Source organism: Gracilinanus agilis, chromosome 4 (assembly GCF_016433145.1).
Source record: "Gracilinanus agilis isolate LMUSP501 chromosome 4, AgileGrace, whole genome shotgun sequence".
Lineage (NCBI taxonomy): Eukaryota > Metazoa > Chordata > Mammalia > Didelphimorphia > Didelphidae > Gracilinanus > Gracilinanus agilis.
The window spans coordinates 326,368,179-326,382,446 of NC_058133.1; the positions used below are offsets into that span (position 1 = coordinate 326,368,179).

Consider the following 14,268-nt stretch of genomic DNA (forward strand, 5'->3'; position numbering starts at 1 on the left):
TAAATTTGAGAAAATGATATTATTAGTTTAGGATACATCACTCTGTCTAAAAAACTAGTTATATTACTTAAGTATAGTTACAAATCCCCCACCAAGTTAATGTGGAATCTCTGTCCTTTTCCTCTTTAATTAATAAGTGGGAAAACCCTCTAAACTGAGAAACTGGGACCTCTAAAAGGAATCTCTCAAGTATTCAAGGAGTAGTGCTTGAGAGCTCTTAGTTTTTTGGTGATAGTGATAAATTCTAAACCATATAAGCAAAGGAAGCTTGCCTCCTTTAATTGTTGGTCTCTCTTCTTCATATCTTCCCCTTAGCTTTGACCTCTTTTAAAGGACTAAGGAAGAGATAGGATAGGGTTTGTGCTGAACTTTTGTTAAAAAAGAAAAAGATATTTGAGAAACTTTCTGTGAAAACACTGAAAAGTATAAAGCAAGACTCTACCATTATATCTAAAAAGATTTACCTGCGTATATCTTAAGCCAGTTATAGCCCAAGTTTCTACAGTTTGCCAGAATCCCAAAGAAGTATTTTCTCCTCCCATACACACCTAGAGATAGGGGCAGTAAAGTCAGCTCCACATCATGCCCTAATTATCTCAAGGCTTTGGGGAAATGAAGTAAAAAGGTAAGGCATCTTCAGTATGTACCAAAAATGCAAATAAATATTTAGTGCTATTATTAGGAGTTGTAAATTAGAAGATTGATTTATTCTAATTAGAGCTGCAAAGAAAGAATGAGCCAAAAATAAAACCCTGAAATTCTTTCCATGGCAGGTGTGTTATGTTAAGAAAAATCTCTGAATGCATTGAGTTATATTGGTTTCCTTGAAAATAGTAAAATGTTAACTGCTCACAAGCTTACATTAGGGAGTATTGCTTCAAGTAGGTTGCAATATTTCTTTTGAACATTTTAAGGTTCCATAATTTAATCAAACCAGATATTTCTAGATTATGCAATAATCTACTGTGTTATAGTTGGGTGCCAATTTGAGGGGTTCTTTCCACATGACAGGCAAAGTATAATACTTTAACTCCCCTATTTCCTAGTATTTTCTACTGGAAAAGGTATTTATCATATAATGTATAAAGGATATTAGACTAAATTCTACTATGCTATAAATTTAAGGACAGGAGTTGCATTGTCTTTCATCACTACATTTCTAATACCTATCCAGAATATCTTACATGAAATAGATGATGTTTGTAGAATTAACTTTTTAAATGCCATATGCATTAAGTTAATGAAAAAATTACATTGCTTAATAGTTGTATAAATACGTTGTAAAATACAAGAATTTCAGAGTATTTATTGAATTTATCACTCACACACATGATTCCTATATATACATGTCTATTATATCTTTTTCCCTATCTCTACGGTTGCTTTCTCTCTCCTATGAGCTCTAATCCTGCATCAACAATTCTGATATGTCTTCTTGAATTTTCCATTGGTACCTCAAACTCACTCTTTCAAAAACAGAACTCATTATCTTCCCCCATTAAAACTGATTCCACCTCTAAATTTAACTGTTTCTGTTGATGACAACACCATCCTTCCTGTCGCCCAGTTTCACAACCTTAAAAACACACACAACTCTATTCTCTTTTCATATACAATTGTTTGCCATGTCTTGTTGATTCCACCTATAGAACATACCTTATATTCATTTCCTTTCTCTTCATGTTGTAACCAACCTTGTTCAGGTCTTCAATTCCTCTTTCCTGGGTTATTAAAATACCCTCATAATTGGACTCCTTCCTTTTTCAATCTAATATGAATTCTTGACACAGCAACCAAATTTACAATTCTGAAGCACGTCTGACCCTATTCTCTCTCTGGTCAAGAAGCTTCATACTTGACTCTTATTTTCTCTAGTATAAAATACAGAAGCCTCTATTTGGCATTTAAAAGTATGTACGACCTGGCTCTGACTTATTTTTTCCAGGCTGATGGCACATTATTTCTCTTTGCACACTCAACATTCCAGACAACCTGGGCTTGTTTATTTCTCTTCATACATGACTTTGTGTCTCTGTACAGGTTTCCTATTATGCTTGGAATGTTCCCTCCTCATATTTGTCTCACAGAATCACTAATTCCTTTAAGAGCTGCCTCCTATAAGATGCCTTTCCTCACCCTGCCACCTCCAGTTGTTAGTAGTCTTGAGTCCTCAATTACTTTGTAATTACTTTCTATATTTTGCTTATAACATTGTATATATATATATATATATATATATATATATATATATATATATTCTATTTCTCTTCAAGAGAAAATAAAGATCCTTAAAAGGAAGGGCCATTCTATTGAATCCTGAAGGTGAAAGCAGTTGATCAGGAAAATGAAGATATCAGAAAAGGTGTCTTTTGTCACAAATTCTGAGAGGGGAAGGGTACTGGGGTAAGAAGAGTCAATGGTCATGGTCTCAGAGGATCATGTGCAAGGTCTCTTCTGGGAAGCCTGTGGCCACTTCTTTCAATCCTCTACCTCCTCCTTAGTCTTACAGAGGCTTCAGTTTGTTACTGAAAACAGGGCACTAGTGTGGGCAATGGTGTCAGCGACACACACTCTTTCCTTAAAAGAAGATGATAGTGCCAGTCAATGCCTGGTGACAGAGAGCAGGTAGAAGAGATATTGCCTCTGATGATGCTAAGGAGGCCCAAGGGGCTAAATGTTGAGGAATTCTATAGCCCCAAGCTAGGGACCCCAGGGTCTGGGTAGGAGGGAAAATAGTGTAGGCTGCTGAAGAAATGGTACACAGCATCATCTCATCCCTCCTCAGAGGAGAGAATGCAAACCGTTGTGGACCTGCTTCCGTCTGGGTGAACCTACTAAGGGCAAGTCACCTCTGCCTAGGGAACCCAAAGCTGATTTGTGATTAATCACACAAGTTCACACAGCTAATAAATGCCAGAACCAGAATTTGAACTCAGGTCCTTCCAACAGTCAGCCTGGGGCTCTTGTCCCTACACCCCAGATCCTCTACAACTTGAAACAGAATAGCCTGCCACAGAGAAGAGCTCCCCGCTTGCCTGATCTCAGCAATACCCAGGGATTTTAGGGGAAGCCTTGGGCATATCCAAGGTAGGAGGGAAGTCTAATCTAGAGAGTAGATTCATAGGATTTAGAATCTATAGAAACATTGGAGGGCTTTTCAACTAATCCTGTTGGAAGAAGGGGGTGCTAGCCCAGGAAAACAAGGAAAGTCAGTTCCAAGTCCTTAGGGTCTTGGAAAATAACATCCTGTTTAATATCTACAGTCTAAAAATCACCCCCAATATAAGATGTATGTTGTTTTATTTCCCCTCAGTTAAAGATTGTAAAAGCATTATTATAGTTAAAATCAATTTAGATTTAAGGGTATTGAGGAAACATTTAATTATCTAAATTGTTACTTCTGATACAACTTCTAACAACAAACCTGACTTTGGGGCATGAAGATATATAGATACATTGAAAAATAATAAATGACAAAATCTCAATATTAACTCTCTGTATCACTTATGGAGAGAACTTTCCCCACAAAGGAATTACAAACATTTAAGCTTGGCTGCTGCTTCTTTTCAAGCTTTCTACCAACTCTACAATAAATTCCTTAGCTGATCATTTAGTAGAAACTAATAGTGCTTTACCTCTTCACTATGTTAAAATGGAAATAAGAAAAATTAAGTCATACCCCTTCTTCACTCTGGCAAAGTCAAAGGCCATTTGTCTGTAGGAGAAAGCCTTTTCATTCAAGTATCTACTATAACGTCTTATAAAGGTAGACATATCATAGCCTGTAAAAAAACAAAAACAAAAAAATACAAAAATTTATTTTATAGGAAACCTTTAGCTGTACTTTTGTTCACTAAGGGAAAAAACGTTATCATCTAACTATATTCAAATAGCTTCATATGAAATCTTGTGAAGAATAAAAATGTAATCATGAATTTTTAAAAGTATTTTTCCTAAAAGAATAAAGGATCTTTCTATAGATCTAAATCATTATTCCATTTAAAGATGTAAAAGGTTCTTAAGAGTCATAAATAAGACAATTTTGGATCAAGTGCAAAAAACTATAAAAATCCAGCCTCAAGCTAATCATAATTGTTTACTTATTTTCTTAAGTAATCCATTACAAAAATACTCTTACCATGAGAACCACTCTTGTCCAAAAAATTGCTGAGATTGAATAATGTATTTCTAGAGGCCAAATACTGAATAAATCTCTGAAAAAGAAAGTCATAATTAAATGCTCTGTTCCTCTGAAGCTTGAGTGAAACTAAGCATACTCGTCATAAGCATGGACACAGATATGGAAAGATGATGTTCATTATACTGGAAATGTCTTTCCAATTCCAATCCCCCTCCCATGGCAACTCCCACCCATTATTACTTACCAAAAATTTTCCCCTTCCCCCTTCAAGGACTAGTTCAAATGACATTTTCCTAGGAAATCTTCCCTGGTCTATCAGTCAAAAATAATTTTTACTTTGCCAGGGAGTCCAAAAAACTTTGTCTTAATCTCCCATAGCACTTACTTCTCAATTATTTAATAGTTATTTATAATTATGCCTGTTATCCCTACTAAATGATAACTCTTTGAAGGTTAAGAAACTTGCCATATTCATTTCTGTATAAACACAACAACATGTTTACATCCTGCCCTACCAAATACACTTCCTTATACATAACAGACATGTCATTTTAAAAATGGATTTTAATTGCAACTGAATCAAATTTCAATTTGTTACCTAACATTTGAAATACTGTTTCTAATGATATCTAAATACATTTAAAACAAAAGATAATATTTAGCTTAAAATTTTTCTTTGGAAAAATGACTATATGAAGATGCAAAAATTACATTCAATTCCTTAAACAGTTTTTCTCCTTGTACTCTAACATCCAAACAATCATGAATCACTATTTAAATTTTTTTCCCCCACAAAAGCACCTGAATATTATATAAATAATGATAGGGGTCTGAAACTAAGAGAAACCCCTTCTGGTAGCAAAACAGGTATAATCACACACTCTAAGGTACATTTCATTATCCTTTTGAAGAAATTCCTCTAAGAAAAGATGAAAATGAATATATAAAAAAAGGGATAAGAAAAGACTCTTTAGTGTCTAATTACTAAACAAGCTTAGTTGCCGTATTCCTATTAACCTCTGCTCCTGTTTAAAAAAACTTAACTAAAAAACTATAACTTACCTCATTACCGTGGACCATTAGATGATGCGTTGTCACTAAGGCTTTGAATACAACCACCCAGCTACTATTTGTTGCTCTTTCAAATAGTGTGTCAGCCATCTGAGGAATATTAACATTTGTCTCATTGGTAGCCTGAATCAAATCTACAAAAACCAAGAGATACAGTGTAAATTATGTTTATCTTTACAGATATCTACTTTAACTTTTATAAATTAAAAGCATATCTCCTGAAAAGTAGGTTTTATAATTCTTTTAATACTAACTAATAATAAAGTAAGTTGATGAAGCTTTTCTATTTTTATTTTTCAAATTTTTATTTTGAATATTTTCCCCCAGTTACATTTTTCATGTTCTTTCTCTCTTCCCCAAGCCCTTTAAACCCCCCCCCCCCTTAGCCGACACACAATTCCACTGGGTTTTACATGTACATGAAGCTTTTTTAAATTAAAAGATTTTCACAGAACTTTATATAGAGTAAATATACATGCATGTACACACATAGCTTACCTTCTATACATCAAGTATTTATTTATTCATGACTTTAGTTTTGTGTTAAATTAATTATTTTTAGTATTTCCTTTAACTTTTTCTTACCCATGCCTTTGTTACATGATTTAGATTGTAAATTCCAAGAGACAGGATTTATGTTAATTTTCAATATTCAATGATTCTATCAACATATATACATTCTCTACTAAACTGTACCTTCTTTGACAGTGATATACACATATACTTGTTAAAAATACTTTAAATTATTCATAAAGAGTTGAAAATAAAATTCACTCTGTTCTTAAATGGAATGGCAGCATCAACTGATGAAATGAATGCTATCAGGATTCTTGAGAAAATCCCCATTAAAGTGAGCAAGTGTGACAAGAGGGTAGGGTAGAACAAAAACTCCCTCAATACTTCATATATAGGTACAGCTGAAGGAAGAACATGGAGGATTTGAGATTATTATTATTATTATTATTATTTTAATTTGACCTGATAATTCTTAGAAAAGCCCTGCATACCTTTATTTTAGCAAAATGTTTATAAAACATTAAACTTCTTTAGGATTTTGTCACTAATGTGTATTGTCTAAATCATATGTTACTAATATACTTTCAAGTAGTTTCAAGTTGGCCTGGTCAATTTAAGCAATAGTTTTTAGTATAAGATTTTCACATAATTTGTACAATAAGGCTCTCAACATTTACCTGATATTAGTACATGGAATAAGTCCAGCTACATACACTATGGTGAGACTTCATTGGATTCAACATCATCAGTACTAATACCACCATGGAGATTTCTTTGTTTTTCTTCCAAGGTCCCTAAGCCTTATTCTGTCTGTCTAAATTTCCCCAGGCTATCTGACTACCTGACACTATTAATCCTCCCAAATTACTTTGGTAAGAAGATATACAGTATCTTCAGAGTAGTTTAGGGTGAACCCATTATGGTAGGGTTCAACCCTAGCAGGGTTAGGCCTAAGGTGGCTTCAGGCCTTCCCATCACTGGCAGTTGAACTGGCTTGCCGGTCACAGATCTTCAGAGCAGCTGGGAACACTTTCTCAGCAGACAGGAAACAATGTTGGATCTTAAAGAGTGAAGGATTTCTCCAAACAGGAACACCAGAGTTGTTCAGGCAATAGGAAACGAAAACCTCCTCAGGTAGAGAAAGTTCTAGTCCAAGACCCTCTCAGCAACAGGAAGGTCAAAGAGAGACCCCAGTAACTGCTGGTGCTCACTTTTATCTGTTCCCCACGTTCTGGAACTCAATATCATCAATTCCACAGCATGGTCATGTCCAGCAAACCTCTCTTTGCAAAATCCTCTCTTTTACCTGTTTGCAACCCCCTTCTTCCCTCATTACACTGTATTGTTCGGCTTAGATTTTTTTGAATGCGTTTTGCATAAATTTATTTTTTAACCAGATTTGTTTTTTATAAAAGCTTATGCTACATTGTATTTTTTTGTAATTTTTCTATTTTTCTACATTGTTATACTATTTTTTTAAGATAAGATGTTTTGTGTATTCCCTTAGCATCACAGAAATTTTTACAAACTGTTTTTGCAAAAGTTTTATATTTGCATTTTAAATTTTTGGATTTTTATTTCATTCCTTTATACTTTGCATTTTGTAGTTGTATTTTCAAATTTTCTTGCTGGTTTTATTTTTGCAAATGTTTGCATTTTGATTTTATTTTTGTAATTGTTTATTGTCAATCCCATTCCTTTCTCTAGTTAAATTCCTTAGAGTAAGATAATGTAGGACTAAGATAAGGTATTGAGAGTAGGAAGTTTGTTATTTTGGGTAAGAATATTAGAATAGTAATATGATAAAGGGAATTTAAGTTTATTGGTGAATAAATACCAAAACATTTTTTCAAAATGAATATTGGTTTGTTCAAAAGGGTGGAATGTAATAAGGAAGTAAAACATAAAGTTAGCATCTAGTTAGCAACCTTGTTTTGCTAAAACAAACAAAACCCCACCAAGCCTCAGACATAGAGGCTAAGTGGCCTAAGTGACCCAGTCAGTAGCAGTCTAATGCCTAGAGCCCAAATTTCTTTTCTTTTACATCATCTAACTCAATCTGAATAGTAATCTCTACAACATCCCCAGCAAATAGTCATCCAGTATCTATTAAACATCTACACGTTAGGGAATCCCTTAAACTCCAAGTTTGTCCATTTTTCTTTGAGACAGCTCTAATTGCTAAATGCTTTCTTCTTATTTCAGCTGAAATTTCCTCACAAGTTCCACCCATTTTTCTTAGTTCTGCCCTCTGGTAACAAGCAGAACAAGTTTAACTCATTATTTATTGTCCTTCAAATATCTGAAGATGCTATGATTTTTGCCTCCAAGTTTTCTGATCATCAGGATAATCATCCTGCTTCCAATGGTGTAGATACAACTAGCTTGGTCCTTTTATAATCTTGGTTACCCTGCTCTGGATTTGATCCAATTCATCACTGTCTTTCCTAAAATCTGGCCCTTAGAAGTGAACATAATACTCCAAACATTTGTAAGATTAAGGCAAAATACATTAGGATTACCATTACCTTTAGTATTTGAATTATTTTGTAAGACACTGCACAATGCATTCAGATTCCTGTCAATTTAGAGTACAGTTATATGGTTTTATATGATTTTAGATCTAGGCCAGTAATTAACAACCATTACCTAACTGATAGACCAGGGAAGATTTCCTAGGAAAATGTCATTTGAACTAGTCCTTGAAGGGGAAGGGGAAAATTTTTGGTAATAATGGGTGGGAGTTGCCATGGGAGGGGGATTGGAATTGGAAAGACATTTCAGTATAATGAACATCATCTTTCCATATCTGTGTCCATGCTTATGACGAGTATGCTTAGTTTCACTCAAGCTTCAGAGGAACAGAGCATTTAATTATGACTTTCTTTTTCAGAGATTTATTCAGTATTTGGCCTCTAGAAATACATTATTCAATCTCAGCAATTTTTTGGACAAGAGTGGTTCTCATGGTAAGAGTATTTTTGTAATGGATTACTTAAGAAAATAAGTAAACAATTATGATTAGCTTGAGGCTGGATTTTTATAGTTTTTTGCACTTGATCCAAAATTGTCTTATTTATGACTCTTAAGAACCTTTTACATCTTTAAATGGAATAATGATTTAGATCTATAGAAAGATCCTTTATTCTTTTAGGAAAAATACTTTTAAAAATTCATGATTACATTTTTATTCTTCACAAGATTTCATATGAAGCTAATTTGAATATAGTTAGATGATAACGTTTTTTCCCTTAGTGAACAAAAGTACAGCTAAAGGTTTCCTATAAAATAAATTTTTGTATTTTTTTGTTTTTGTTTTTTTACAGGCTATGATATATCTACCTTTATAAGACGTTATAGTAGATACTTGAATGAAAAGGTTTTCTCCTACAGACAAATGGCCTTTGACTTTGCCAGAGTGAAGAAGGGGTATGACTTAATTTTTCTTATTTCCATTTTAACATAGTGAAGAGGTAAAGCACTATTAATTTCTACTAAATAATCAGCTAAGGAATTTATTGTAGAGTTGGTAGAAAGTGTAGTGTCTAATATAATATGCTAATTTATAAACTAAAGATTTTAACAGTCACATAAAAAAGAACCACATACAACTCTGAATGCTATTTTCTGAATGCTTTTTCAAATTAAATTTTTAGCAAGTTATTAAGATATACAAAGTATATTTCATTTTATGAAAAGAGGCAAACACTATTTTAAATGAAGTTTCAACTATGTCAATCTAAGTATCTCAACCTATAAGCTACCAAAGATTATATATAGGCAGCACAGCAACATTGGGTCTGTATTTCAACTTCTTTGTACTTAATTTCATCAAATTTAACAAAGATAGGTTAAGACTTTAAAAAATTTCACCACACCTTATAATTTATCTTGTTCAATTGAATTAAATATGTGCTAAGTTTCCATAATTGTGAGGAAACATGGGAGGATATGAAGTTGAGAGAAATCTGGGTATAAATGATGTCACTGACATTAATTAGCCTAATCTGACTTAGGACAAGTCCCAAGTTCAGTTTTATCACCTTTCAAATGGAGATAATACCAACAGTATTTTCCTCAAAGCTGTTGTGAAGATAAATGAGAACTATGTAAAGTACTTCATAAATCTAAAAGTGTTATATTAATTTCAGTAATCATTTATATTTCTTCTTATAAATATTTAGTAAATACACTCCCCACCCAGCCCTCCTTGAGTGTTGAGAAATTAGTCTTGAAAAGAGGCTAAATACATAAGGGCTTCGAGTTTCTCAGAAGTACAGAGGTGCCCTCCAGTCACATAATCTAAAAGGGAACTCAAAAGACATCTAAAAAAATATGCAGTAGAAGTGGAAATCCTTATGCAATATTGATCAACAAATACACATTTATTAAACACCTACTGTGTGCCATACTATGTGCATAGCAGTGCCACAGGTGCTAAGGATATAAACGCTAAGTATGACATTCTTTTCTGCTCTGAAGAAGCTTACATTCTAACAGTCTATGGTTACAGATATAGATATGCTGAATAAATATAAAAGGTAGTCAAATAGATGTCAGTGGGGTGATGGGAGGGGTGAGGTAGAAATACTAGCAATTGGTAGGATCAGGTAAGGTTTCCTTCATCTATAAGGAGGGGCTAGGCAGAGGGGTTCTATGACCTGGAGGAGAGGAGGAAATTCATTCTGGGCCCAGTGTCTAGCCAAGGCAAAAGAACAGAAATTAGAGACAGAAAGGTATGTATAAAGAATAGAGAAGACAAGTTCTGGCTTTATCACAGAATATAGGAAGGTAAGTTGAGTACAATAAGACTGAGAAGAAAGTTTGGGGCCAGGATTTGAAGGGCTTTAAAAAACTAACATGGAGATTTCATATTTTATCTTAGAGGCAGTAGCCAACTACTGGAGTTTACTGAATAGAGAAGTGGTAAGACTGGAAAATGACTTTGGCACTTGTGTGGAAGATGGACTGGAGAGGGTAAGAATTGAAGAAGGGAGACAGCTTAGGGAGCTATTGTAATATTCTATATCCCCAAAAACTTGCCATCCGGTCTTTGCCTAAAGACTTTTACAAAGACCTTTTTAAAGCAATCCATTTCTCAGACCATCAAACTCCACATAAATCAGTTCACTTAAAAACACTCAAGGCATTCCCTCGATTTACACAAACTCCAAAGCAGTCAGTTTATATGTACCTAAGGACCCTACCCCTTGTTCATTGTTCCTATATCTTATTGAAGATTTTGCCCTGTCAAGAATCCATTGCCTTTATTCTTTAAGATCACTGCTGAATGAATAAAACTGGAGTAAAGTCACAAAACTATGTTGACTGGGTCTACTACAAATATATGCTAAATAATCTTAAATGGGCTTTTACAAAGAGACAATTGTTTTATACCTGCCTAACTGACTTGCTATCCCACTCACTAAAGTGGCTTTTTCCTTCCAAACCTTTTGTCCTTTCACAATTAGCCCATGGACCCCTATTTCTGCCCCAGCCCCTCAGTTGAGAACATTTCCTCATATTTCACTGAAAAAATTAAAGCCATTATCCAAGAATTCTTTCTTTTCCTCTCTTCATCTTATGACACTAAGCCTTCTGCCACTTTCTCCTTTACTCCTGTATCACATGTCCTTCATTTTGCCAAGAAAATTTCCTCTAAATGCACAAAGGATTCTTTTCTATCCTGTCTGCTCTTGCAAATTGTCTCCTTTATCATCCACTGACCATCATTCTCCTTCTGTCTACTGCCTACTTCCTTACTACTTACAAATATATCCATGTTTCCATCCTCAAAAAACTCTCAAACTAATGCTCCTTGCTAGCTATTGTCTTGTATCTCTACTCCATTTACTTGCTAAACTCCCCGAGAAGGAAGTATATGTTTAGTGCCTCCACTTCTTTTCCTCTCTTTCTTCTTAATTCTCTATAGTCTGGCTTCTGACATCATCATTCAAATGCAACTTCACTCTCCAAATCTTGGTCTTTTCACAATTCTCATGCCTATTGACCTTTCTGTAGCCTCTGACACTGCTGATCACCCTCTTTTCTCTAGATTTATATGACACATCTTTCCTAGTTCTCCTACCTGTCTATTCCTTCTCAGTTTTCTTTGCCAGATACTCATCCACATAATGCTCATTAACTGTGAGTGTCCCCCAAGGCTTTGTCCTGGGCCGGCTTCTCCTATCCATCTATATTATTTCACTTAGTGATGTCATTAACACCCATGGCTTCAACAATCATTTCTCTGCATGTATTTCTCAGGTCTATTTATTGAGCCCTAATCTTTTCCCTGAATTTCACTCTTCCATCTCACATGCTTATCAGACATGTCACAATTCTTAAACTTAACATTTCTCAAACTGAACTCATTATCTTTTCTCCCAAAGTTTAATTTTTCTTCTATTTGTTTTTCCTTTTTTATGATTTTGACTTTGTTTTGACACAATTTATACACCTCATAACTCAACCATGTATCCTGAGGAGTTGACCTGGTTGTTGGTTAACACCCTCCTCAGGGAGGATTGTATAATTTTCATAAAATCCAAGATTAAAAAAAATTCTTTTGAGAAAAATTTCAGGGAAAAAAGCTCACTAACTCCTTAGATCTAAAAAATGAATTGTTTGGAGAAAGTGCCATAAAGAAACCTCCACTGCATCAGAAGATTAAGAATGAATTTTGGGATGAAAATTGACTGAACTGAAGAGGGTTAAACATATTTATTCTGAATGTACATTCTTATGCCAAAGGGGACTGCTTCATAATTGCTTTTCTTTTTGTCAATGCACCTAGCAAATATTGGTTTTGTTCTTTCTTTTTCTCTCTCTTCTATTTCCCCCTTATCTCTAGCTATTATAGTTTTCCTCTTAGAAAAGTGTAATATTGTATGTTAGAAGATTTTTAGAGGTATAAGATAGTTATGTTTAAATGATCCCTTGGGGAGACTAATCTCTCAAAGGATTACAGGGGTGATTGTGAAGATGGGATTGACTCTTCCCTTGCCTACTTTTAAACTTAATCAACCAAAAGCATAGACACCCCTACTTAACACTAATTAGGGGAGGTCCACAAGCCACTTACTAAAGTGGGTGCAAATCCAGAAGCGACTGACCACCCCTTGGGCAGTGCTAGGCAAATTTAAAGACTGCAATTATTTCCTGTAAAGTGGAGGAAGGGACAGAAAGGGATGTAAAAAAAAGGCCTATAAAAGATGAACTTCCTGTGCAAGGAGTCTTCTTCCTGAATTTTCAGGTTAGAAGATCTGGAACTGGGACTGAGGCTTGGAGCTACTTGGACCTTGGACTTTGGATCTTGGACTGCTTCTGGTAAGACTACTCCTGGATCTTCTCCCTTTGGAGTTTCGGCTTGGGTGAGTGAAAAGCTGACCCTCCTTTCCTGGCTTCTGGAGAGATTAGTTCCAGAGAGGCCTCCCCTTCTTAGAGGAGGCCACATTGGTTGAATCCTTGCTTAATTCACCACTAAGTCCTCCTGCTGAGGGGTTAATAAGCCCTGCGTGGGTTGAGCTTGGGGCTGGAGCAACATTAGGGTGATAAGCTAGATTTCTTACTCTACCCTCTTTTACATTTCTCTACTTTCACTTTCTCCACTTTTTTTGTAAATAAAAGCTGCTAAAAGTCATTTTGACTTTGGCTGTATTAATTTTAAAATCAGCAACCACAGTATTATCTTCCAATTCTCATATATTTAGTCCAACCATAAAATTTAATTCCTTACATTACTACTACTACGTCTAAGAAGCATTTCATTTATTATTGTATTACTGAATACTTTTATAGCACATCCAAAATAACATGCAGTCAATTTTTATGTGGTTTCGTTTATCACTTATTGTTTACATGATAATGCACTTCCTCTTAAAGTATTACACCTGAAGGACAAAGAGAAATCCAAAATAGGAAGCCCATCAGAAACTAAATAGAAAAATTGTAGGCAGCTTCTCATATACTAATAAGAAAGGGATTCCTATCTAGCTTTCTACAGTTTTTTCTAATAATGTTAATGTGAATTTGGTGACTTTTCTTCTTTTTGTCACATGTAATTTATCTCCACATTATGGCTTAAAATATACAGAGATACTTTAAATTGTCATATTTGATTAAAATAACATCAATTTCTTTATGCTTCCTAACTTAGGACTATTTTTCAATGAAATCTATGTAAGATGTTGCCTATACTCTTATGGAATTTAGAATCTAAAAGATGAATTAATACAAATTATGATACATACAAAGCAATGTTTTATTAGGTCTAAGACAGGAGGGTAATAAGTCTTTTCTAAAACATCATACTATATGATTTTTGTTACCCTAGGAGTATCTCCACTTATGTCAAGAGGTAAGATTTTCAAAAAATTCCCAAAGCAAAATTAAAATTTCATTCGTAAATTTTTAGATTACATAACATATAACACTTGAGGAAGGTCCACCTTACCTTGGTGCCCTTGTAACTTTGCAAAACACTAGGTGTCGCCACAGGTTAAGCTCACAGTCTGGAGCAATCTAATGAAAAACCTCAG

At 34.4% G+C, this 14,268-nt stretch overlaps 1 protein-coding gene across 29 annotated transcripts in view; it reads right to left on the minus strand.

Moving 5' to 3' along the window:
• SNAP91 (synaptosome associated protein 91) overlaps nt 1-14,268 on the minus strand; it is a 145,465-nt gene that overhangs the window by 90,346 nt on the left and 40,851 nt on the right. For all 29 annotated transcript variants that reach the window (XM_044674077.1, XM_044674076.1, XM_044674073.1 and 26 more), the window contains exons 2-4: nt 5,204-5,346; nt 4,139-4,214; nt 3,680-3,782 (exon numbers count right to left, since the gene is read on the minus strand). In XM_044674077.1, coding sequence (XP_044530012.1) covers nt 3,680-3,782; nt 4,139-4,214; nt 5,204-5,346 — 322 coding nt within the window. The remainder of the gene's footprint in view (nt 1-3,679; nt 3,783-4,138; nt 4,215-5,203; nt 5,347-14,268) is intronic.